Source organism: Bos indicus x Bos taurus, chromosome 13 (assembly GCF_003369695.1).
Source record: "Bos indicus x Bos taurus breed Angus x Brahman F1 hybrid chromosome 13, Bos_hybrid_MaternalHap_v2.0, whole genome shotgun sequence".
Taxonomy (NCBI): Eukaryota; Metazoa; Chordata; class Mammalia; order Artiodactyla; family Bovidae; genus Bos; species Bos indicus x Bos taurus.
In genome coordinates, this window is record NC_040088.1 from 16,494,514 (window position 1) to 16,516,852 (window position 22,339).

The 22,339-nt window shown below is 43.5% G+C and overlaps 1 protein-coding gene across 1 annotated transcript in view; it reads right to left on the bottom strand.

Annotated features, from left to right (window-relative positions):
- Positions 1-634: 634 nt before the first annotated feature.
- RPRD1B (regulation of nuclear pre-mRNA domain containing 1B) overlaps positions 635-22,339 on the bottom strand; it is a 57,896-nt gene continuing 36,191 nt past the window's right edge. Inside the window, exon 7 of the mRNA XM_027558570.1 lies at positions 635-3,281. Coding sequence (XP_027414371.1) covers positions 3,132-3,281 — 150 coding nt within the window. The 3' untranslated portion in view covers positions 635-3,131. The remainder of the gene's footprint in view (positions 3,282-22,339) is intronic.

A 22,339-nucleotide genomic window follows, 5' to 3' on the forward strand; every position in this document is an offset into this window, starting at 1 on the left:
GAGATAAACAGATAACTGTACTTCTGATAAAGGCTATTCTCACCAATAACAAAGGTTAAAACCATCCTTCTAAACGTATCAATTGCTTCAAAGGACTGTATTTCAAACCATTTTTCAATATTTTGGATTTTAACTGGTAATAGTCAATATGGTCTCATGAATGTAAAAGTGAAAAGGAAGCCACAAAAAAATACTTTTTTATCTCCCATGTTTCTTTTTACTGTTCAGAGTGGCTTTCACTGTACCGCCAGCATCAAATCTCTCTTAGGAGGCCTGGTGGTACGAACAAAAGCACTGAAATCAAAGAACTTCCAAGTTTTAATCTGCCAGAGACTGTGTGGTACTAGAGAAAGAGTCATGTGACCTCTCCATCCCATTTCTGTACAATGAGGATAAAACTCTGGAGGTACCTCTCCTGGATACTGTGTGGACTGGCTAACTGACCCCCTGGAAAGAACCAAAAATTCTATGTAACAGCTGAGTATTTATGGGCCACTAACTGTCACAAAAACTCCTAAGAGACAGGATTCTGTACAGATAGTACAATCTCTATTGGTAATTACTAATTACCCACTGATTACAAAGAAAGTTTTGAGGGTTCCCTAAGAGGGAAGGGAAAAGAAACACTGTACAATGTTGTTCAACAACACCATCTTTATTCAAAAATATATATCTATGAGACATTTCAGAATATACTGCTACCGCCAATGGCAGCCTATACTTCTAAATAAAGTCCTAAATTAATATACAAATTTAAGCTTTAAAAATATTCTTTAAGAAAAAAAACAAAACAAAAAGGAAGATTGAAGACTTTCTGAGGAACATGACCTAAAGGAAAGGTCTTGGAGGCCGATGGATGTCCTAAGTGTAGGAAAACACAAAACAAACCCCCCACCCCCACCCCACCTGGTCACCTCATACACACAAGGAGAAAGGGTCATTTAAATTAAACAAACGAAGTAAAAAGTACACTTGGGGAGGATGTGGGAGAATTGAGAGTTAAAAACCAAAAGCATTTCATTGGGGAAAAAAAAAAAAACAGGACTAACCTCCTTATAGGAAGTCTACTAGTAACAGGTGTTAAGAGGCCAACACATTCATTTACATAATTGCTACAGTTTCATTTCTTGCTCTTGCTGTAATAATTACGCACCAATCTCTAGTCAAAGACTCAATCAGATAAAACACAGCAGTGGGCAAAATCCATTATGTTATATAACATTTTCATCTAGCTGATGAGACCAAATGCCTTCTCCACCTTTCTGGTTGGTTTGTGACTGCTAAGACGCGCCTCCTTTGAAAGCACAGAGTGCGCCCACGGCGATCTGTTTGGAAGCGGCTCGCCTGCAAGACCACAGCAGCACACCACACGGGGAGGGCTTATATGCAGATACAGCAAAGGCTGGAATTCATTCTGCAATTGTGCTAAAGTCATTTACTGCCCTTTGGCCTCTGGGAGAAACACTTTACAGACAGACCCATTAATTTAATAATGACAGGACGACAGGCAGTGTCGATATGTAACCAACACACAGTCCGTATTCAATCTGAAAAATAGCTTAAATGCTACGAGGTTCTACAGAGTTAAACTGCATACCTGCTGTGACTTTTCCTTGTTTTCACTTCATGGCAGGCAGGAGAGCTTCCTGAAGGGAAGCCTGTTACACTTCTAAAAACAGACATCATCATGCTCTAACATGTTGAACATGTAGAATCACATGTAATTGGCTTTTTTGGTAATCCTGAAAAGAGCAACTCAAAATGATGGAAATTCTGAAGCCCCCTCCAAGGAATTCCTTTTATAGCTTTTGGATTTCAGCCTCAGGGCTCTAATTCCTATTACACTATTAGGGCGAATTGTTTTCTGCCCTTTCCAATGTCAAAAATCAGCCCACCAAATGAGAATGATTTACAGACAGCAGGCCTAGCCTTTACTAAAAGTAAGATAAAAATCCTAACTACATCATACAGTCATAACGTCAGCTGGCATGATAATGGAATTAAGACCCCCCCAGTTAATATCCCTCACTCTCCCCCTTCCCGAGATGGGTTAGTCAGCGGCACCTAACACAAAGCACTCCTCCTCCCCGGGGCACAAGGACACATATAGTGGCGTGAACTGAAGGACAGATAAGCATGCAGTGTGTCAGGTCTGCAGGGGAGAGTTTCAAGTTTAGTCACCATGCTGTGGACAAGCACCCACGCAATGAATTAACTGGTAGTGTGTGCCCTATTCCCCCAAAGAAGGGGTCAAAGCAACAGCAGAACCCGGACTCCCAGAAAGCCTTCAGTTTCAGGGGCCCACTGTGCCATTTCTAATAACTGCCTTCAAGCTTTCACAATGTGGGGCAAGGATAATGTTTCTAGAAACGTGCTCCTGACCAGAGGTTGGGACCCTTGATCAGAGCAGCCTGGGAAGGTTGATAGGAACCTTGAGGAAATACCTTATTTTTGATTCATGCTTGTGATCCCCGTGAGTCTGTCTGTCTCGGAACTGTGGCTTGATGTCCCAGATCAGCTTTGAATCTTTACTGCTAGATTCTCTAGTATGCTCACAGAACACATGCACCTAACCTCTGACAACACATTGCCAGAAGTCACAACAAGGGAGAATCTGAGATTTGGCAAACTCTTTATGGCGAAGACGCTCAAAACAGTTGTGCCTCCAACCTCTGGGGTGGATGGCAGCCAGGAAAGCCAACGATTCCAGACCTGAGTCCCTTGGCGGAAGCCTGCCCTGAACTTGAACAAGCCCAGCTCGAAAAGGAGCAACTGCTTTCATGACACAATGTCGTCATGAGGGACAAGATTCTTCTACACATGATTTTCATAACTTCTTAGGCGTACAGAGAGGGCTAAAAAGGGAAAACCAACAGGGGCATGGAAACGTGAAGTGAGTTTGTGTTCTTTCCAAGTATACACTGAAACTGGATTCCATTTGCCACTGTTCTCAATTGTGCTCGACAGAGGAGAGGCGGGAGAGGGAGGAGAATCAGAGTCTGTGGTTCTTTCTTGAGGATGGGGGCCGACTGAACGAGGGACAGAACCAGGGGCTTCCAGGTTATTTCCAACCATGACGCGCCCTCTTCTTTCTGCTGGTACAGATGGGAATCTGGGGCATGACACCTGCCCTAGTCAGTTGAAAACAGGTCACCAGCAGAGGGCAGGGGGGCCAAGCCCCCTGTGACGTTGGGCAGCAACGAGAGGTCTGGCAAGCTCTGAATGTGGGACTTGAGTTCCTTGCGGACCTGGGTTACCCGAGCAAGCTTCTGTTTATATTCCTGAGGAGACAAAGAGTTACGTTAAGGACAAAGAGAAAACAAGCTTCTGTTTATGGTCCCGAGGAGATGATGCAGTTACGTTAAGGAGCTGATACAGATACTCTCAGCCTCCTGGCCTGTGCTCCTGACCAGAGAGCCCCTCACACATTCAGCTAAGCTACCAGGCTCAGGTTTTCAAATGCTCAAAAGCAAGACTGTACACAAAAAATGAAAGCTCTAGAGTTCGATACTGGAAATAGTGAATTAAATGGTATTTAACTGAGTGCTTGAGATCTGGAAGTAAAAAGTGATGTTATGTATTTGTAGTGTCTTTGGTGCTTATCTATTTCAAAATGCTCTGTAAGATAATGCTTGAGCTTTACAATTATTTTGAAGGCTCCACCTAGACATGACTAGGAAAACCACTCTAGAGCTAACTATTTTCTGTGTTAAACTTAGATTAACCCAGAGTTAGCATCTTCATAGACAAGGACTTCAGAAGCTCAAAATTCCCACCGCCACCGCCTGGTTCAGGACTTCCTTGTTCTACACGTAGGCACTGTAGCAAGGCCCTGCTGAGGCTTTCTGGCAGTCACCCCTAAACATGCCCCTGGACTTATCTTTCAGAAGCCCAGCTTTCATCAAGTCCCTCCTCTGATAAAGGGAAGCATAGGGCCACACTATCTCCATGACTGATCTGAGTGCAAGGTCTTCTAAAATTAGCTCCTGCCCACATGCTGCACAGGCCAGAGCCTGCACTGGCCGTTTGTTCAGGATCCCCCTAAGCCTGAGGGGCTCTTTCTTCTCCTGGTCTCGGCAAGGTCCTGACTTTGCTCCTTCGCCAACTGCTGAGTCCCGCCTCTCTAGGAAAATCTTTCCTCCTCATCCAATACACTGGTCCCCCTCTCCGCTGGCCTTCCTGAGCACTGCGCCCCTCATGGACTGCTCTGAGGTGCTCTCTCCACATGTCAGAGTTCTACGTTCCTCTAAAATACGACTCCCTTGATGATAGGAACTGAATATACTATTTTCTTTCCTCAGCTCCCAGCTATAAGGTCTTGGGTAACAACTCTAGGCCAGAGGACATGCGTGGTTTATGGCTCCTTTGGGGCTCGACTTTTTCTTTTTTCACCCTCTTCGGTGTTTCCGCAAAGACAAGGTGGCTCCTGAGACGGGGCCCTTGCTGACTAAAGCCTCTCCTCCAGGAACATAACAGAGCACTGGGCTGAGACACAACGCCCTGGGCTTAGTCCTGGCTCCGACTCCCAAGTTCCAGTGTGACTGTGGAGGTGTTCCCTCCTTTCCTCCATCCTTCTTTATCTGAAAATGAGGGAAGTGGAGTACCCATAAGGTTTTTCTTCATGTTCTAGATTCCTTCATGCCAGACATCTTCCACATACTTAGAGAGGCAAAAGGTTTGAAGAAGAGTGATAAGATAGGAGATAGGTTAAAAAAGAACACTTAGCTGAAGCTGTAAAGACAAATTCCAAGCAAGGAGTGGGAGAGGGAAATGGGGAAATGAGCAGGGAGGCTCTGCCCCTATGTGACTGCTGGCAGTCAGCCTTCCCCCTGAAGTGACAGCTGCTCACACAAGCCCTCAAACAGAGACAAGGGGCAAGTAAAGAAAGGCAGCTCTTCTGATAGCCCCTTCCTTTCCTCTGAGACTTAACACAACTAAAATAATGACTTCTATAAATTATTCCTAGTAACTCCCCCAACAAACCAGTAAGCATCAGAAGGCAAGGACCAAACCCAACTGCCTCCCCAGCATCCACCATGCCCAGCAGTGCCCTGCAAACAGTAAGTATCTACACAGCTGCCCAATGAATTAACAATATATAAAAGATAGGACTATGTACCAGTAATTACCTTTCATTCTTGAAACAAAAAACTGATTTCAAATCTGAGGACCTATTAATAAAATGTCAAAGTTCTCTGCTCTTCCTTCTACAAACAGTTTTCTCCTCTGGTTTTACAGAAATCACAAGAAGCTAACAGAGGACACCTATTCTCTGTTACTGGACATGGATTCATTTATTGAACTTCTCCTGAATTCTAGTACAAAAAGGGTAATAGTTACCCCTTGTTCCCTGTGACCATCCTCTGACCAAAGCTGACACATGAAAGCCACCTCAACTCACAGCCATCCAGAGTAGACAGAGAGCACTTCAGTTGAAGGAGGAATTCCTCAAGGACAGTTTGAAAATCACCGACTCCCTGGAGAGGTGACCTAGGATCAGAATCCAAGGGTCCCTACTCTCGGGTGATCCTCAGACTAATTTAGCAAGTCCACCTGAGATCAAAAGGTGGTTGATTGGATTAACACTCCCACACCATCTTAAATTCAAACAATTCTCATCTTAAAAAAAAAAATCTCATTTGTTCCTCTTTTAGGAGTACAAGAGGTGGGAGGGTATCTCATCATGTTTCAGTTCAGTTCAGTTCAGTGGCTCAGTCGTGTCCAATTCTTTGCAACCCCATGAATCGCAGCACGCCAGGCCTCCCTGTCCATCACCAACTCCCGGAGTTCACCCAAACTCATGTGCACTGAGTCGGTGATGCCATCCAGCCATCTCATCCTCTGTCGTCCCCTTCTCCTCCTGCCCCCAATCCCTCCCAGCATCAGGGTCTTTTCCAATGAGTCAACTCTTAGCATGCATGAGGTGGCAAAAGTATTGGGAGTTTCAGCCTCAGCATCAGTCCTTCCAATGAACACCCAGGACTGGTTTCCTTTAGAATGGACTGGTTGGATCTCCTTGCAGTCCAAGGGACTCTCAAGAGTCTTCTCCAACACAGTTCAAAAGCATCAATTCTTCTGCGCTCAGCTTTCTTCACAGTCCAACTCTCATATCCATATATGACTACTGGAAAAACCACAGCCTTAACTAGATGGGACTTTTCTTGGCAAAGTAATGTCTCTGCTTTTGAATATGCTATCTAGGTTGGTCAAACTTTCCTTCCAAGGAGTAAGCGTCTTTTAATTTCACAGCTGCAATCACCATCTGCAGTGATTCTGGAGCCCAAAAAAATAAAGTCTGACACTGTTTCCACTGTTTCCCCATCTATTTCCCATGAAGTGATGGGACCAGATGCCATGATCTTCATTTTCTGCATGTTGAGCTTTAAGCCAACTTTTTCAGTCTCCACTTTCACTTTCATCAAGAGGCTTTTTAGCTCCTCTTCACTTTCTGCTATAAGGGTGGTGTCATCTGCATATCTGAGGTAATTGATATGTCTCCCAGCAATCTTGATTCCAGCTTGGGCTCTTTCCAGCCCAGCGTTTCTCATGATGTATTCTGCATATAAGTTAAATAAGCAGGGTGACAATATACAGCCTTGACGTACTCCTTGTCCTATTTGGAACCAGTCTATTGTTCCATGTCCAGTTCTAACTGTTGCTTCCTGACCTGCATACAGGTTTCTCAAGAGGCAGGTCAGGTGGCCTGGTATTCCCATCTCTTTCAGAATTTCCCACAGTTTATTGTGATCCACACAGTCAATGGCTTTGGCATAGTCAATAAATAAAGCAGAAATAGATGTTTTTCTGGAACTCTCTTGCTTTTTCCATGACCCAGAGGATGTTGGCAATTTGATCTCTGGTTTCTCTGCCTTTTCTAAAACCAGCTTGAACATCTGGAAGTTCATGGTTCATGTATTGCTAAAGCCTGGCTTGGAGAATTTTGAGCATTACTTTACTAGCGTGTGAGATGAGTGCAATTGTGTGGTAGTTTGAGCATTCTTTGGCATTGCCTTTCTTTGAGATTGGAATGAAAACTGACCTTTTTCAGTCCTGTGGCCACTGCTGAGTTTTCCAAATTTGCTGGCATATTGAGTGCAGGATTTTCACAGCATCATCTTTCAGGATTTGAAATAGCTCAACTGGAATTCCATCACCTCCACTAGCTTTGTTCATAGTGATGCTTTCTAAGGCCCACTTGACTTCACATTCCAGGATGTCTGGCTCTAGGTGAGTGATCACACCATCATGATTATCTGGGTCGTGAATATCTCATCATGTTTAGATTGCTATTATATTCTAGATATCATTAGAGAAAATTCATTTTAATGAAAGGAAGTATGTTCCACATTAAAGTCCTCTTTTCATAGCACTCTGAAAGTGGATGGATCAGGCCCACACCTCCTTGTGACCCAGGGAGGTCTTCTTGTTTTCTACCCACACACATTTCTATTTTAAGGGCAGGTTCATGAGTCTAGGAGGAGGGCATCACTAGACAAAGGATGAAAGCAGGAGCCGATGAACAGGATTAAAAAAAAGAGTTGCAAGATACAACATTAATATATAAAAGTCAATTGCTCTCCTATATATTGGCAATGAACTAGTGGAATTGAAATTAAAACCCAATACCATTTACATTAGTCTTTAAACAATGAAATACTTAAGTATAAAGCTAACAAAATATCTATGACATCTACAGGAGGAAAACTACAAAATTCTGATGATCGAACATAGAAGAGGTAAATAAATAGAGAGATATTCCACGTTCGTGGATAGGAAGATGCAATTCTCTTACAATGTCAGTTCTTCTCAATTTGATCTGCAGATCCAAGGCAATCTCAATCAAAACCACAGCAAGTTATTTTGAAGATATAAACAAACTAATTCTAAAGTTTATATGGTGAGGCAAAAGATTCTGAAGAGTCAACACACTATTAAAAGAACAAAGCTAGACACTACTTAACTCTAAGACTTAACTTTAAGCTGTTGTAATCAAGAACGCAATACTGGCAAAAGAACAGACAAAAAGATGAGTGCAACAGAACAGAGGGCCCAGGATGTATCAACAGTCAACCGATCTTTGACAAAGGAGCAAAGGCAATACAATGGAGAGCAGATAGTATTTTACATACAACATCAACAACATGATCCATGAAAGAAATGACAAACTGGATTTCATTAAAATGAAAAATTTCGACTCTAGAAAAGACTGCCAAGAGAATGAAAAGATAAGCCAGAGAGTGGGAGAAAATGTCTGTGAAAAACATCATATGTCATCAGGGAAATGCAAATTAAAACAATACCGAGGGCTTCCCTGGTGGTCCAGTAGTTAAGAGTCCACCTTGCAATGCAGGGGATACAAGTTTGATCCCTGTTCCAGGAAGATCCCACATACCTCAGGGCAACTGAGACCATCTGCCACAACTACTGAGCCCGTGCTCTGGAGCCTGTGCTACTGAAGCTCACACACCCTGGAGTCTGTGCTCTGCAGCCACTGCAATGAGAAGCCCCCATACCACAATGAAGAGTAGCTCCCACTCACTACAACTAGAGAAAGCCTGCACACAGCAACAAAGACCCAGCACAGCAAAAAATAAAATAAACATTAAAAACAACAACAGCATTGAAATACCACCCCATACCTGCTAGAATAGTCAGAGTGCAGAAAAGACATCACCACATGTTGGTGAGGATGCAGAGCAAGAGGAAGGCTCAAATACACCACTGGTGGGAATGCAACATGGTACAGCCACTCTGGAAGACAATTTGGTAGCTTCTTACAAAACCAAACATACTCTTACCATACGACTATGCTTGCTGGTATTTATCCAAAGGAGCTGAATATCTGGGCCCACACAAATACCATCACACCACCGTTTACAGCAGCCTTATTCATAATTACCCAAAGCTGGAATCAACCAAGACGCCAAGTAGAGGAGTGGATAAACTCTGGTACATCCAAACACAGTATTATTCAGCACTAAAAAGAAATGAGTACGTCAAGGCTGTATATTGTGACCCTGCTTATTTAACTTCAATTAAATAAGCAGAGTACATCATGCAAAATGCTGGGCTAGATGAAGCACAAGCTGGAATCAAGATTGCTGGGAGAAATATCAATAACCTCAGATATTGATGACACCACACTTATGGCAGAAAGCAAAGAGGAACTAAAGAGCCTCTTGATGAAAGTGAAAGAGGAGGTGAAAAAGCTGGCTTAAAATTCAACATTCAAAAGAGGTGAAAAAGCTGGCTTAAAATTCAACATTCAAAAAACTATGATCATAGCATCCAGTCCCATTGCTTCATGGCAAATAGATGGGGAAACAATGGAAACAGTGACAGACTTTGTTTTCCTGGGCTCCAAAATCACTGCAGATGGTGACTGCAGCCATGAAATTAAAAGACGCTTGCTCCTTGGAAGAAAAGCTATTACAAACCTAGATAGCATATTAAAAACAGAGACATTACTTTGCCAACAAACGCCCATCTAGTCAAAGCTATGGTTTTTCTAGTTGTCATGTATGGATGTGAGAGTTGGACTATAAAGAAAGCTGAACACAAAAGAATTTATGCTTTTGAACTGTGGTGCTGGAGAAGACTCTTGAGAGTCCCTTAGACTGTAAAGATATCAAATGAGTCAACGCTAAAGGAAATCAACCCTGAATATTCATTGGAAGGACTGATGCTGAAGCTTCAATACTATCGGCCACCTGATGTGAAGAGCTGACTCACTGGAAAAGACCCTGATGCTGGCAAAGACTGAAGGCAGGAGGAGAAGAGGATGACAGAGGATGAGATGGTCGGATGATATCACCAACTCAATGGATGTGAGCTGGCAAGCTCCGGGAGATGGTGAAGGACAGGAAAGCCTTGCGAGCCGCAGTCCATTGGGGTTGCAAAGAGTCTGGACATGACTAAGTGACTGAACAACAAAAATAAATGAGCTATCAAGCCATGAAAAGACAGGGAGAAACTTTAAATGCATATTATTTCTGAAAGAAGCCAATCTGGAAAGGTTAACTACTGTATGACTCCAATTATATGACATTCTGAAAAAGGCAAAATCATGGATACAAAGGTTGGAGGGAGGAGGTAGGGATGAATAGGTGAAGCAGATGATTTTCAGGGTAGTGGAAACACAATAGTGATGAATTACACATCGTCCAAACCCACAGAATGTCCAACAGCGATGTGAACTCAGGTAACTATTAATCTGGTGTCAGCATAGGTTCATCAGGGCTTCCTTGGTGGCTCAGATGGTAAGGAATCCACTTGCAATGCAGGAGACCTGGGTTCAATCCCTGGGTTGGGAAGATCCCCTGGAAAAGAGAACAGCTACCCACTCCAGTATTCTAGCCTGGAGAATTCTGTGGATAGAGGAGCCTGGCGGGCTACAGTCCATGGGGTTGCAAAGAGACTGAACAACTTTTACTGCTCACTATGTGGGTTCATCAGGAGCAAAAATGTACCCCATCTGGAGGACGTAGATAGTGGGGGAGACAAGACAGGTCTGGGGATAAGGGAGTATATAGGAAATCTCTGTACCTTCCTCTTAATTTTGCTGTGAACCTAAAACTGTTCTGAAAAATGGTGAATCGGCCAACTGGTTAAAATGTATCAGCAAGAGCCACTAGGTACATACTCTGAATATCTAAATACAGGTAAAGACTGCCTTTAATACTGTTAAAACATCCCTGGACAGGGGGAGAATAAGATCCCACAAGCCATATGGCACAGCCGAAAAAACAAACAAATAAACAAACAAAACTGTTAAAATATGTAGCTGCTTAACTGGGACAGCTGAATGACCCCACTTAATGCCTTGAGGAAAGACAAACAATTCACCCCAAGCTCTAATTAGGTCAAACTGAGGCTATAGTAATTTTATAGTCCCCTAAATAAAGGAAATGGCAACCCACTCCAGTACTCTTGCCTGGAGAATCCCATGGGTGGAGGAGCCTGGGGGCTACAGTCCACGGGGTCGCAGAGAGTCGGACACGACTGAGCAACTCCACTTTCCAAACAGATTTAGTAGTAACTGACTCTGATATCCTAACCGTTTTTTTTTTTTTTTTAATTAGAGTCAGCCTTTTCCCAAGTGTATATATGTACAGCTTGTGTCAGAGTCTGTGCGACCCCATGGACTGTAGCCCACCAGGCTCCTCTGTTCATGGGATTATCCATGCAAGAATACTGGAGTGGGTTACCGTTTCCTCCTCCAGGGGATCTTCCCAACTGAGGGACTGAACCTGCATTGGCAGGCAGATCCTTTAATACTGAGCCACCTGGGAAGCCCTTAATGCTGCCACTGACCAACAGAAAATTAAGCATGAATCCAAATAAAACTACTTCCTCAGACACAAATCCAGCATTTACCTGTCTCTACGTCTTCCCTCAGTAGGGGCAGGGCACACCCTTGATAGCTGCCTTCCCGTTATTCTCTTAGGTTCTAAACAGGCAAAGGAGACAGACCTCAGGAGAATCCAAGCATCTTTTTCCTCAAGGTACACTGTGTTTTCTGACAACTAAGACCCACAAGCTCGGCAAGGTTCCACACTGAGCCCTCAGGAACTCCTGTTCTCAGCAGAAATCAGGAATTCTTTTCAAGACACCATGAAACCAACTTCCAGGTGATGAGACCCATTCAAATTCTTTTGACTCACTGAAGTGTGCTGCATCCCACAATCTCTTCAGCACACAGACAAATGATGTGACAAGGTGGTCACATGCTGTTTGCTTAAAATACCTTAGACCTGTGTATAACAGAGGACTCAGCCTTTAATCTAAGGCTCCCACTACCCTTCCTGGTCCAGGAACTCGAGAGATGGAGCCCTGCACCATTTACACCAGCAGATGCCACCCCTGCCCTGCTCCTGTTTCTCAGTCTTCTCTCCCCACCAGCTGATTCACCTCACCCACACTTCACACGGCTCTTTTTCACACCTGTATCTTCAGACACTTGCCTTTTCCTCCACTACCAGGCAAGCAAGAAGACAAGACAAACCCAGGAAGCGCTGTTGCTTTGCCTTCCCTGCTCATGCATAATTTACACTGGGGTGGTGGCAGAGGCGAAGCGCTGAGCTGAATCCGCCGTTCGCTACAGGCACTCACTGCAGCAAAACACGCCCCCACCGACCCCCACCATGGGGAGCCATGAAACAGGCAGGCGTTCTACCAGACTTGCGGCTACTGCTGCCCTGGTGCAGGATCCTGGAGGGGAGGTAGTGCAGGGGGAAGCAGGCACACATGATGAACTGCCTGGGTTTCTGTGATCGCCAAGAAATGCTGAAAACAGAGAAGGTAAAGGACAGAGGTGTGGCTCTAAGACTGAGCCTAGGATTTATGTTCCTGGCAAAACTCTGGAATTTTGCCTCAAAGATTCTTTGAACCAGAAGTAGAAAATGTGTCCAACATCCCCCTGCTTCCTATGGATCCAGCTGACACTGTGGGAACACAGCCCAGCACAGCACATGGAGACAACTGGCCGAGGGAAGCAAGGCTGACACATTCTTTGCCTTTTTTGGTTAGAGGGGTAAGCCAGAGCTGACATGCTGCAGATGAGCTGGGGGATAAGACGGTTAGAAATGACAGGGGCCAATGTCGCAACGACCTTTCGAGGGGAATTTCACTTTCAAAACAAACAAAAATTGTAAGCATTTCCTCTAGCAACTCATGTAAGAAATACAGATCAAAATGTAAACTGTCAAACCTACTTTTTTCTCCTTGCTAAGAAGTATTTACACAACAAAAATTGTGTTAGAAATAACACCAAAGGCAGGGGCTTGATTTGATAAGATTTCCAGTAACAAGATGTCTGTTTTCCTTTATCTTGCCCTGTTGTGCTATAGGACATATGGTATATAAAAATCACCCACTGCCCAGCTACTTCCCATTAAGAATTATAAAGGGTTATTATGCATGAAGAAGTTTATGAAGGGCCCTGTTTGAAACGTGACCTGCCACACTGAATTAAAGTCAAAGAACGGCTTCATCACAGGAACGCCAAGAGAGCCAGGGAGAAAGGGAAAGCTGAGTCTTGCCCCAAGGTTACTTAACATGCCCCCTCAGCCCTCTTGTCTTTCCAGGAGGCTTAACTCTATAGTTGCTGATGCTATAGACTTAGAAATCTACACTTAGAAATCACAGCTTCAACTTAAACTACAACTAATTAACTCATCCTTCATTTTTTATGGGAAAATACAATATCTAAATCTTTGGGCTGAAAATAAGAATGCTGCTTTTAATTTTTCTTCAAGGATCTACATGGGAACATTAAAAACCCATCGCTAACTCGCACCTCTCTCCCAGCCAGCTCCATTGCTCCATGTGACTTAGTGGCAGCTGCGACATTTCAGAATGATCCCTTCTGAGGTGTCACAGCAGGGCTGGAGCTGCTGAGTTAAGATGCTGGGGAAGATACAAGGGAAAGAGAAAGCTGTGGCTCTGATTCTAGTCTTCAGTGGCTTTCAGCTCTGTTACCAAAACCAATAATAAAGGGGCTACTACTGCTGGGGCTCCGAGTGGGCTACCTCAAAATGGCTATACCATGGCATATTAATTATTTGAAGTTGCATGAAAAGCACTGATATAAGAAATTAAAAAACAAGAAAAATTCTGATCCTCTTCTGTCTCCCTGAAAAGCAGGAAATAAATCTCTCAAGTGAAAGGTTCGCTTTCTGCATCTGGAGGTGGAAAGACAGACACCCTTATTGTCAGAGACAGGAATTCAGAGCTGAGAAGCCTGTATAAACAAACTCTGTTACTTCTCTGATTCACTACCCCACACTCAAATTCTGTTTAGATTCTTTTCTAATTGAGCACCCAAAGCCTAAGTTTCTTTGTGCTGTCATTCCTCACAAATTTACTATGTAAAACATATAAAAGCTGCCTGCTTTGGTTACTTCTTAGGTCTCATTTTTAGAAGACCTCTGTGTATATGAAAAAAAAAGACAAAACATTTCTTTTTTTCCTCTTAATCTGCCTTCTGTCCTTTTTGTTTTTCGTTTTAGTAGTACAATCACAAGAACTCAAGAGGAGCAGAGGGGGAAATTCCCCCTCTTCAAAAGTACCCATAGTGTTTCCCAGGAGGGAAAGCGACAAAATGACTATAATTCAAAGTATTCGCAGAGCAATACATTACTTTACCAACAAAGGTCTGTCTAGTCAAAGCTATGGTTTTTCATAGTTATGTATGGATGTGAGAGGTGGACCATAAAGCTGAGCACTGAAGAATTGATGCTTTTGGAGTGTGGTGTTGGAGAAGATTCTTTAGAGTCCCTTGGACAGCAAGGAGATCAAACCAGTCAATCCTAAAAGAATTCAGTTCTGAATATTCATTGGAAGGACTGATGCTGAAGCTGAAGCTCCAATATTTTGGCCACCTGATGTGAAGAACTGACTCATTGGAAAAAACCCTGATGCTGGGAAAGATTGAAGGTAGGAGAAGAAGGGGATGACAGAGGATGAGATGGTTGGATGGCATCACCGACTCGATGGACATGAGCTGGAGCAAGCTACAGGAGTTTGTGATGGACAGGGAAGCCTGGCATGCTGCAGTCCATGGGGTCACAAACAGTCAGACACAACTGAGGGAATGAACTGACTGGCGGAATCAAATGGGAACTGGCTTCTTAAGCTGGAAATCATACCACAAAGTGTTTTTGGAGTATTTCTTTCTCCCCAGAAGACCCTCTACACAAAAGGTTTAAGGGAGCTTCTACTATCACAACAAAAACCCCCTTCTGAGAGGGATTTGCAAAAGCAAGGGAAGAAGAATGAAAAGTTACTATGTATCATGTCCAACTCTTTTGCAACTACAGCCTGCCAGGCTCCCTCTGTCCGCTCCATTCTCCAGGCAAGAATACTGGAGTGGGTTGCCATTCCCTCTTCCAGGGAATCTTCCCAACCCAGGGATCAAACCTGGGTTTCCTGCATTGCAGGCAGATTCTTTACCATCTGAGCCACCAGGGAAGCCCAACACACAGAATTAAACTAATAAAAATGAAACTAACAAAAATAAAATCCATTTTGCGTGCACGTGTGCGAAGTCATTTCAGTTGTGTCTGACTCTTTGTGACCCTTGGGACTGGAATCCACCAGGCTCCTCTGTCCATGGGATTCTCCAGGCAAGAATACTGGAGTGGGTTGCCATGCTCTCCTCTACGGGATCTTCCCAACCCAGGGACTGAACCCACATGTCTTGTCTTCTGTATTGGCAGATGGGTTCTTTACCACAAGTGCCACCTGGGAAGGCCAAACTCCATTCTGGGACTGGGCAAATTTTCAAATCTTAATGTAATCATAAAGCTAAAACTTAAAATTGAACAGATGCCTGTGAAAGTGCTTTAAAAAGAGACTAATTTTAAAATGCACCTGGGTCCCTCAAAAATGCTTATACCAGTTATACAATGGGTCCCTCATACAAAACCAGGTAAAACCAAACCACTAATGCACAGGAAGTATATTTATAATTAATTCATTTTTTAAAAAGTTAACCTTCAAAAAACATCAGCTTTATGCAAATAAAGCCCCCACAAACTGATTTCCTTAACAACCATTTTAATAAAAAACCAAGTTATTGATGTTGTGCAAACATGAAAGGTGCAGGCAGACCTTTCAGCTGTTTCTCTTGTCGAGCCCAATACTGGTGGAGTCAAATATTCCTGCAGGGCAGCAGTGAGAAGCAAAGGGTAGAAAGGAAAAGGGCATTTTTCACACTAAATAACTTTAAGCAATGTTTGTTATAATTTAAAGTGCTGAAAGGTCTGCCTGGAGCAAGGTGGCCTGTAGGTTACTGCTCTGCATTTGATACAGCTCTCTCTACAAGCAATAAAAAGTTTTCACTTCCTTCCGTTAGCCAAAAAAAAAAAAAAAAAAAAGGAAGTAAAATGCATTTCCTAACTCTCCCAAAAGACTGAGGGTACGTCACCCTCCCATGGGAGGGAGGTCTCCATAGTAGAACAGAAAAAACCTGGAGTCAGAAACTCCAGATTCAGGGATTTTCCTGGTGGCCCAGTGGCTAAGACTCCACTTGGTGCTCCCAATGGAGGGGACCTAGGTTCAATTCCTGGTCGGGGATCTAGATCCTACATGCCGTAGCTAAGACCCAGCTCAGTCAAATAAATAAATAAGAAAGAGTTGGACACAAAGAGTTGGACACGACTGAGTGACTGAGCATTCACACACTCAGGTGAGAGATGGTGTCAGTTTGGACTACACCGGTAAGTGGAGACAGAGATGAAGAGAAGGAGGACAAATTCAAGAAAAACTGAGGAGATAAAAATCACAAGGGCTTAGCAACTACTCCAATGTGGAAGAGTGGTGATGGGAGGCTGTCTTGCAGAGCTGCAGAAGTGGAGCTGAAGAAGCGACTGGGACATGAGGTGAATGAAGTGACTCACGTGGGAGGTGGGAAAAACACAAAGAGAAACACTGGATGAAGCCCAGTGTCTGGCTCTGATGAATGGCAGCTGGAAGGGAGAAGATGGTGAATGTGATCATATTAAGCATAAGGTGTCTGTGGAAATTAGATACATGGGTCTTAAGTACAAGGAAGGATCTAGGTATAGACCTAAATTGAAGCCATCAGCACAGAGGTGGTAGCTGAAGCCACTTCAGAGAATGAGAATGAGAAAAAAGCTAAAGGAATATCCATTTATTGGGCAAGAATAGAGAAAAGCATATTAAAGGACAAAAGGCCTAGAACCAGCAGAAGGTGGGATCCAGAAACCAAGAGAAGGAAAACACATGAAAAGTAATAAACAGTATTAAATGCTATAGTTTCTAGCCTCTAGCCCTTGCTGGTCTGGTGGCTAGGATTCCTGGGTTTTGTATAGATGACTGTTAGTCACTAAGTTGTGTCCAACTCTTTGTGACCACATGGACTACAGCCTGCCAGGCTTCTCTGTCCATGGCATTCTCCAGGCAAGAATACTGGAGTGGGCTGCCATTCCATTCTTTCTCCAGGAGATCTTTCTGACCTAGGAATTGAACCTGGGTCTTCTGCATTGTAGGCACATTCTTTACCAACTGAGCCACCAGGGAAGCTCCCATTAAATGCTATGCTACTGCTGCTGCTAAGTCACCTCAGTTGTGTCCGACTGTGTGACTCCATAGACGGAAGCCTACCAGGCTCCCCTGTCCCTGGGATTCTCAAGGCAAAAACACTGGAGTGGGTTGCCACTTCCTTCTCCAATGCATGAAAGTGAAAAGTGAAAGTGAAGTCGCTCAGTCATGTCCGACTCTTAGCGACCCCATGGACTGCAGCCTACCAGGCTCCTCCTTTCATGGGATTTTCCAGGCAAGAGTACTGGAGTGGGTTGCCATTGCCTTCTCCGATTAAATGCTATAGAGAGGGCCAAAAAGAGAAAAGAAAAAGAGAGCCAGAGACTGAGAAATATCTTTAGGCTTCTGAGATTAGACTACTGGTGTGTGTGGGTGCTCAGTCATGTCCAGCTCTTTACGACTGACTGCATGGACTGTAGCCCTCCAGGCTTCTTTGTCCATGGGCTTCTCCAGACGAGGATACTTGAGTAGGTTGTCATTTCCTCCTCCAGGGGATCTACCGGACTCAGGGGTCAAACCTGAGTCTCCTGAGGTTCCTGCACTGGAAGACTGATTATTTACTGCCGAGCCATATGGGAAGCCCTAGGCTACTGTGGGGGATTTTAAAGACAGTAATGGAGATGTACCTGCCAAGCTGCAGTGGGGTTAAGCAGAGGCAAAATGGGGAGCCACGATGCAATGATGTGGTAAAAAAGGGAGAGTAGTAGTGATGCGGGGTGTGCTCGTGTGAGCGTGACGTAAAAACCATATTAGAGAGGCAAGGCATGATACATCTGCTGAGAAGGAGCCCTTCAGCCAGCCTACTGGAGACTTTTTACACAGAAAGGAAAATAACTTGGTCCTAAAGGTCCTGTGCGCTAAGGAAAGGCAAACACTAACTACTGAGGTTGGACAAGCGCTGGAACCTCTTTGTTACGGGTGAAGGTAAAATTATTATTTTATAAATGAAAAACCATGCCAAAGATAGGAGGCTGCCAAAACCACTGACTGGCCTCAGTAGAGAAAGGCACAAAGAGCCTGGAACGGGCACTGCGGATCCTCATCACTAAATCTTGACTGGGGTTAAATGGTATATTTCTGGGAATAACTCCTTGTGAGTCTTATGTCCCACAGAGCAGAAACAGTGGTGGGCAAAATAAAAGCACCAAACAGAGCCTACCAGACGCCATGAAGGAAAAGTGAGATGAGTCTATTTTAATCATTATCAAAACCTCAAGAATGCTTAGAAAGCCACCAGCAAATTTTTGCTGAGTTGAAGTTCACAAAGTTACTCTGCTTAAAATTCTCAAAGAACCTCATGACTGGAGTAAGAGAGATGTCCATACTTTTTCCTAAAGATGTTGAAAGAATCTGAATAAGGAGGAGAACAAATAAGGAGGCTTGCAGAGTCATAGAGAAAGTTGACTGGTACCATCACTTCTTCACGTGAAGCATGCCATACCTTTGGGAGCTCAGGGACTTTGTAAAGGTTTCATGTTGACTCCTTATTATAAGCAAGCAAATTTTTGCTCTAAACATGGAAAAAGACTCATTCTGACCTTACTTTAAGCCCTTCATTTTATAAGGGAAAACAAAGTCAGAGATACAACTTGCAAAAGCAGAGCATGCCATAATCTAGTTTCACTTTCTTCAAAAACCACAACTTACGGTAGGAGCAGAAGGCCCACCTGAACAGGAGTAGGAACATTCATAAAAACCAAAATAGAGCTTTGCTCAACGTAACACACAAGAGCTCAAATTTCTGTAATCTGAACTCTGCTCTCAAAGCTATGCTCACTCAAGTCAATGTTATAATAAGTAGTTGCCATCTTCACACAGCTGTTTCAAATGTAAACAGTTAATTTAAAACCCAGAAGAGAGCCCCATTTGTCTAATTTGTCTGCTTCAATGTTCACTCCTTCATAAAACAAAGACTAATCCTTAACTTGTGGGTATATATCCACATTACACACATACGTATGTATCTTCTACCTATCTGTCTGTCTATAAAGCTCAGTGAAGTTCTAGTCTACTTAAGATGCTTTGAAAAAGATCAAGAACCCATAAGTCAGAAATGCCTACTGAAGGCAAAGACCTTGAAATACATATGACCTGGAGTATACTTAAAGACAAGCAGACACCTGCACACATACAGAATCCATTTTTTTAAATTTCTAGGAATTAAAAAATCCAGATACTAAAAGTTAGCCCAAAGTTTAAAAAAAAAAAACTTCAATAAAAGTAATTGAATATCAAACCATATTCAAGAAACCATTTAAAATGTTTACAAAGTTTTTTGCTAATAAGGGAAAATAACCACGTAAAGTTTTTAAAGGCATATATGATCATTTTAATTTTAAAACAGGAGGAAAAAATAAAAGAAATATATCAAAATTAAAAGTAGATATCTCTGAATAGTGAGATTATGATTTTTTTTTCTTTATATTCATTTTTTCTAAGTTTCCTGTGAGTGCTTCTTTTGTAATTCAAAAAAGAAAAAGAACTGAATATTAGTTGAGTAAGAATGAATGTTTGGGGACTTCTCTGATGGTGGGGTGGCTAAGACTCCAAGCTCCCAATGCAGAGGGCCTGCTTCAATCCCTGGTCAGGGAACTAGATTCCACATGCTGCAACTAAGACCTGGTGCAGTTAGGCAGCTAGCCAAGTAAGTGAGTTAAGTTAGTTTAAAAAAAAAAAAGAATGAATGAATATTTTGGCAGACAAAGCAGTGATGCAGGGCTTGAACACTGTTTTTATTCAATGTATATATGCACTTCATAATAAATCTGAAGAATTAGTGCTACACACACTTGCTAAAACTCAGTGGAGCTGTTCTGGGAAGGAGGAGGAACCATCAAAAGTTGATAAATAGGAAAACAATGCTGTGGCTAAAGGTATGGATTTACAGCTGGGAGAGCTTTGAATTCACGTCACTGTTTTCAAAGTAAAGTCTCAAGTGTCAGGGAACCATGCCCTTAGGTCACCAAGTAAGTGAAGTACATTATATGAGGCCTTTTCTCCCCTAGAGTAATGAGAGATTAATATAGAAAGACACACACACACACACACCCGTAAGCGCACACACGGATAGATAAGAGCTCCAGCTACAAATCTGGCCTGAGCTAAAAGGGTCAGCAGTACCTAAAAAGAATGGAAGGAATCCAAGGATTAAACACACCTTCCAAACTCCAAATCACTTACAGAACCACGCAACTCAAAAAGTCCCCACCTACTGGAGGGAAACTTTAAAAAAAAAAAAAGAAGAAAAAAAAGGGGATGCACATCAAAGCAGGGGTGAAAAAGCAGTGAGCGAGCCAAGGCCTGCTGTGTGGGGAAGGACACAAGTACAACCCCATCCCACCAGCCCACCGCTGATCAAGTGACCAGTGTGAGCAGACTGGCCTGCTTCCGCCCATGGTGCTGACAGCGCTGCTAGTCTAGGGAGGGGAGAACACGCTAAGGAAGGGAGCAGTACAGAGGACCCACAGGCAGGGCCTCTCAGTTCCCAGGGAACACGGTAGATGATCACTGGGGTCAGGATTCTGCAGACTGGGGTTCTCTCCTCACTGACTTCCTTCTGTGACCCTGAACTGCTCAAAGGAACGCTGAGCTCTGTCTTCTCATCTAAAAGAGGGATTATATCGCCTGCTCCCATCTGCCCTGACTGTAATGGACAATGAGATACTGGCTTCCCTCACCATGGAGAAAGGGGAGGATTTGTCCAAAGCTGACCAAAAATGGAGCTCTCTATCTCTACCTACTGCCCATCCCATTACTGGAATGAACATCTTTCACCATCTGCACCCTGCAGGGGGGTGGGGGATGCCGCCAGAAATAACAGATGCCGTTAGTGCCCCCTGAGCTATAGCCCAAGAATCTCTCAAGTTTGTTGGAACCAAATTACAAACAGATATAAGAAGTCACAAGTCAGTGCTGGATTCTGGGCCATTTCCCCCTTCCCAGCTGTGCTGTGCTGTCTTAAGTGAAAGTGAAAGTGTGAAAAGTGTTAGTCACTCAGTTGTGTCCAACTCTTTGTGACCCCATCGACTATACAGCCTGCGAGGCTCCTCTGTTCATGAAATTCTTCAGGCAATTATACTGGAGTGGGTAGCCATTCCCTTCTCCAGGGTATCTTCCTGACCCAGGGATCGAACCCACGTCTCCTGCACTGCAGGTGGATTCTTTACCATCTGAGCCACCAGAGTCTCAAAGGAAACGTCACATGTACTCTTGAGTATTCATTACAGTGGAGGGCGACCTACCAAGTTTGGGAGACACAGCAACAGGCCCAAGTTCAGTGACCAATTTCTCCCTTCTTCTCAGAGCAAGAGAATGCAGAGTTATGGCAGGAGGGTACTTAGGAGCTTGGTGGCAAAGTACGCTCTCTCAAACTCAGAAAGGTTTTCTCAGGGGCCATTCCAGAATGCTTTCCTGCAACCATTTTAAAGCCCCTATATAAGACATCATGTCTCTAAAATAAGATTCTTGGGACTGCTGAAATGATCAACTCTGGCTACTCTTCTGTGTAGAGCGTCTTTCTGCTGTGACCTGACCTCATGAAATAAATAAATAAAATTTTAAAACCACAATAAATAAACCAAAACAAACTTGATAAAATGACAAGATGTCTGCTTTAAATTGTATTTCTGGTCTGCGCTAACTCTGGGTCTGAAGAGAAGACTATATGATTCAGAAGCTGGACTATACACCTCCTGAGGTCCTATCCAGCTCCATAATCCTGTTGAAGACCTTACCTAGACATCCAGGCCTCTCCTCTGCAGAATAAAGCTGGCAGTCTTGCCTGTGCCCTGGTGACTTTGTTAAACACACATGCATACACACGCAGGCCTTCCAGAGGTGGGTGAACACTGCCCACTGGAAGGAGAGGCGCACACTGCCGTCTACTGCGGCTCTGGACACTGAGGGCACCTAAACAAGGCCTCCGTAAAACCAAATGCGCTGGGAAACGATGCTCTAGCATGTCTGAAAATTCTGCAGCAGAAATTAAAGAATTATCTAACTAAATGGGAAGACATTTCACGTTCAGGGACTGGAAGGCTTAAGACTTAAGATGGCAATAGTGCCCAAAGCAATCTCCAGATTCAACACAACGCCTATGAAAATTCCAACAAACTTTATTGGAATGGAAAAGCTGATCCTCAAATTCCCACAGAACTGAAAGAGGCCCTGAACAGCCAAATGACACTAAGACAGAACGAAGTTTGAGGATTCACATTTTCTGATCTTAAAACTTACTATGAAGCTACAGAGATCAAAGTAGTTGTGTGTGATACTG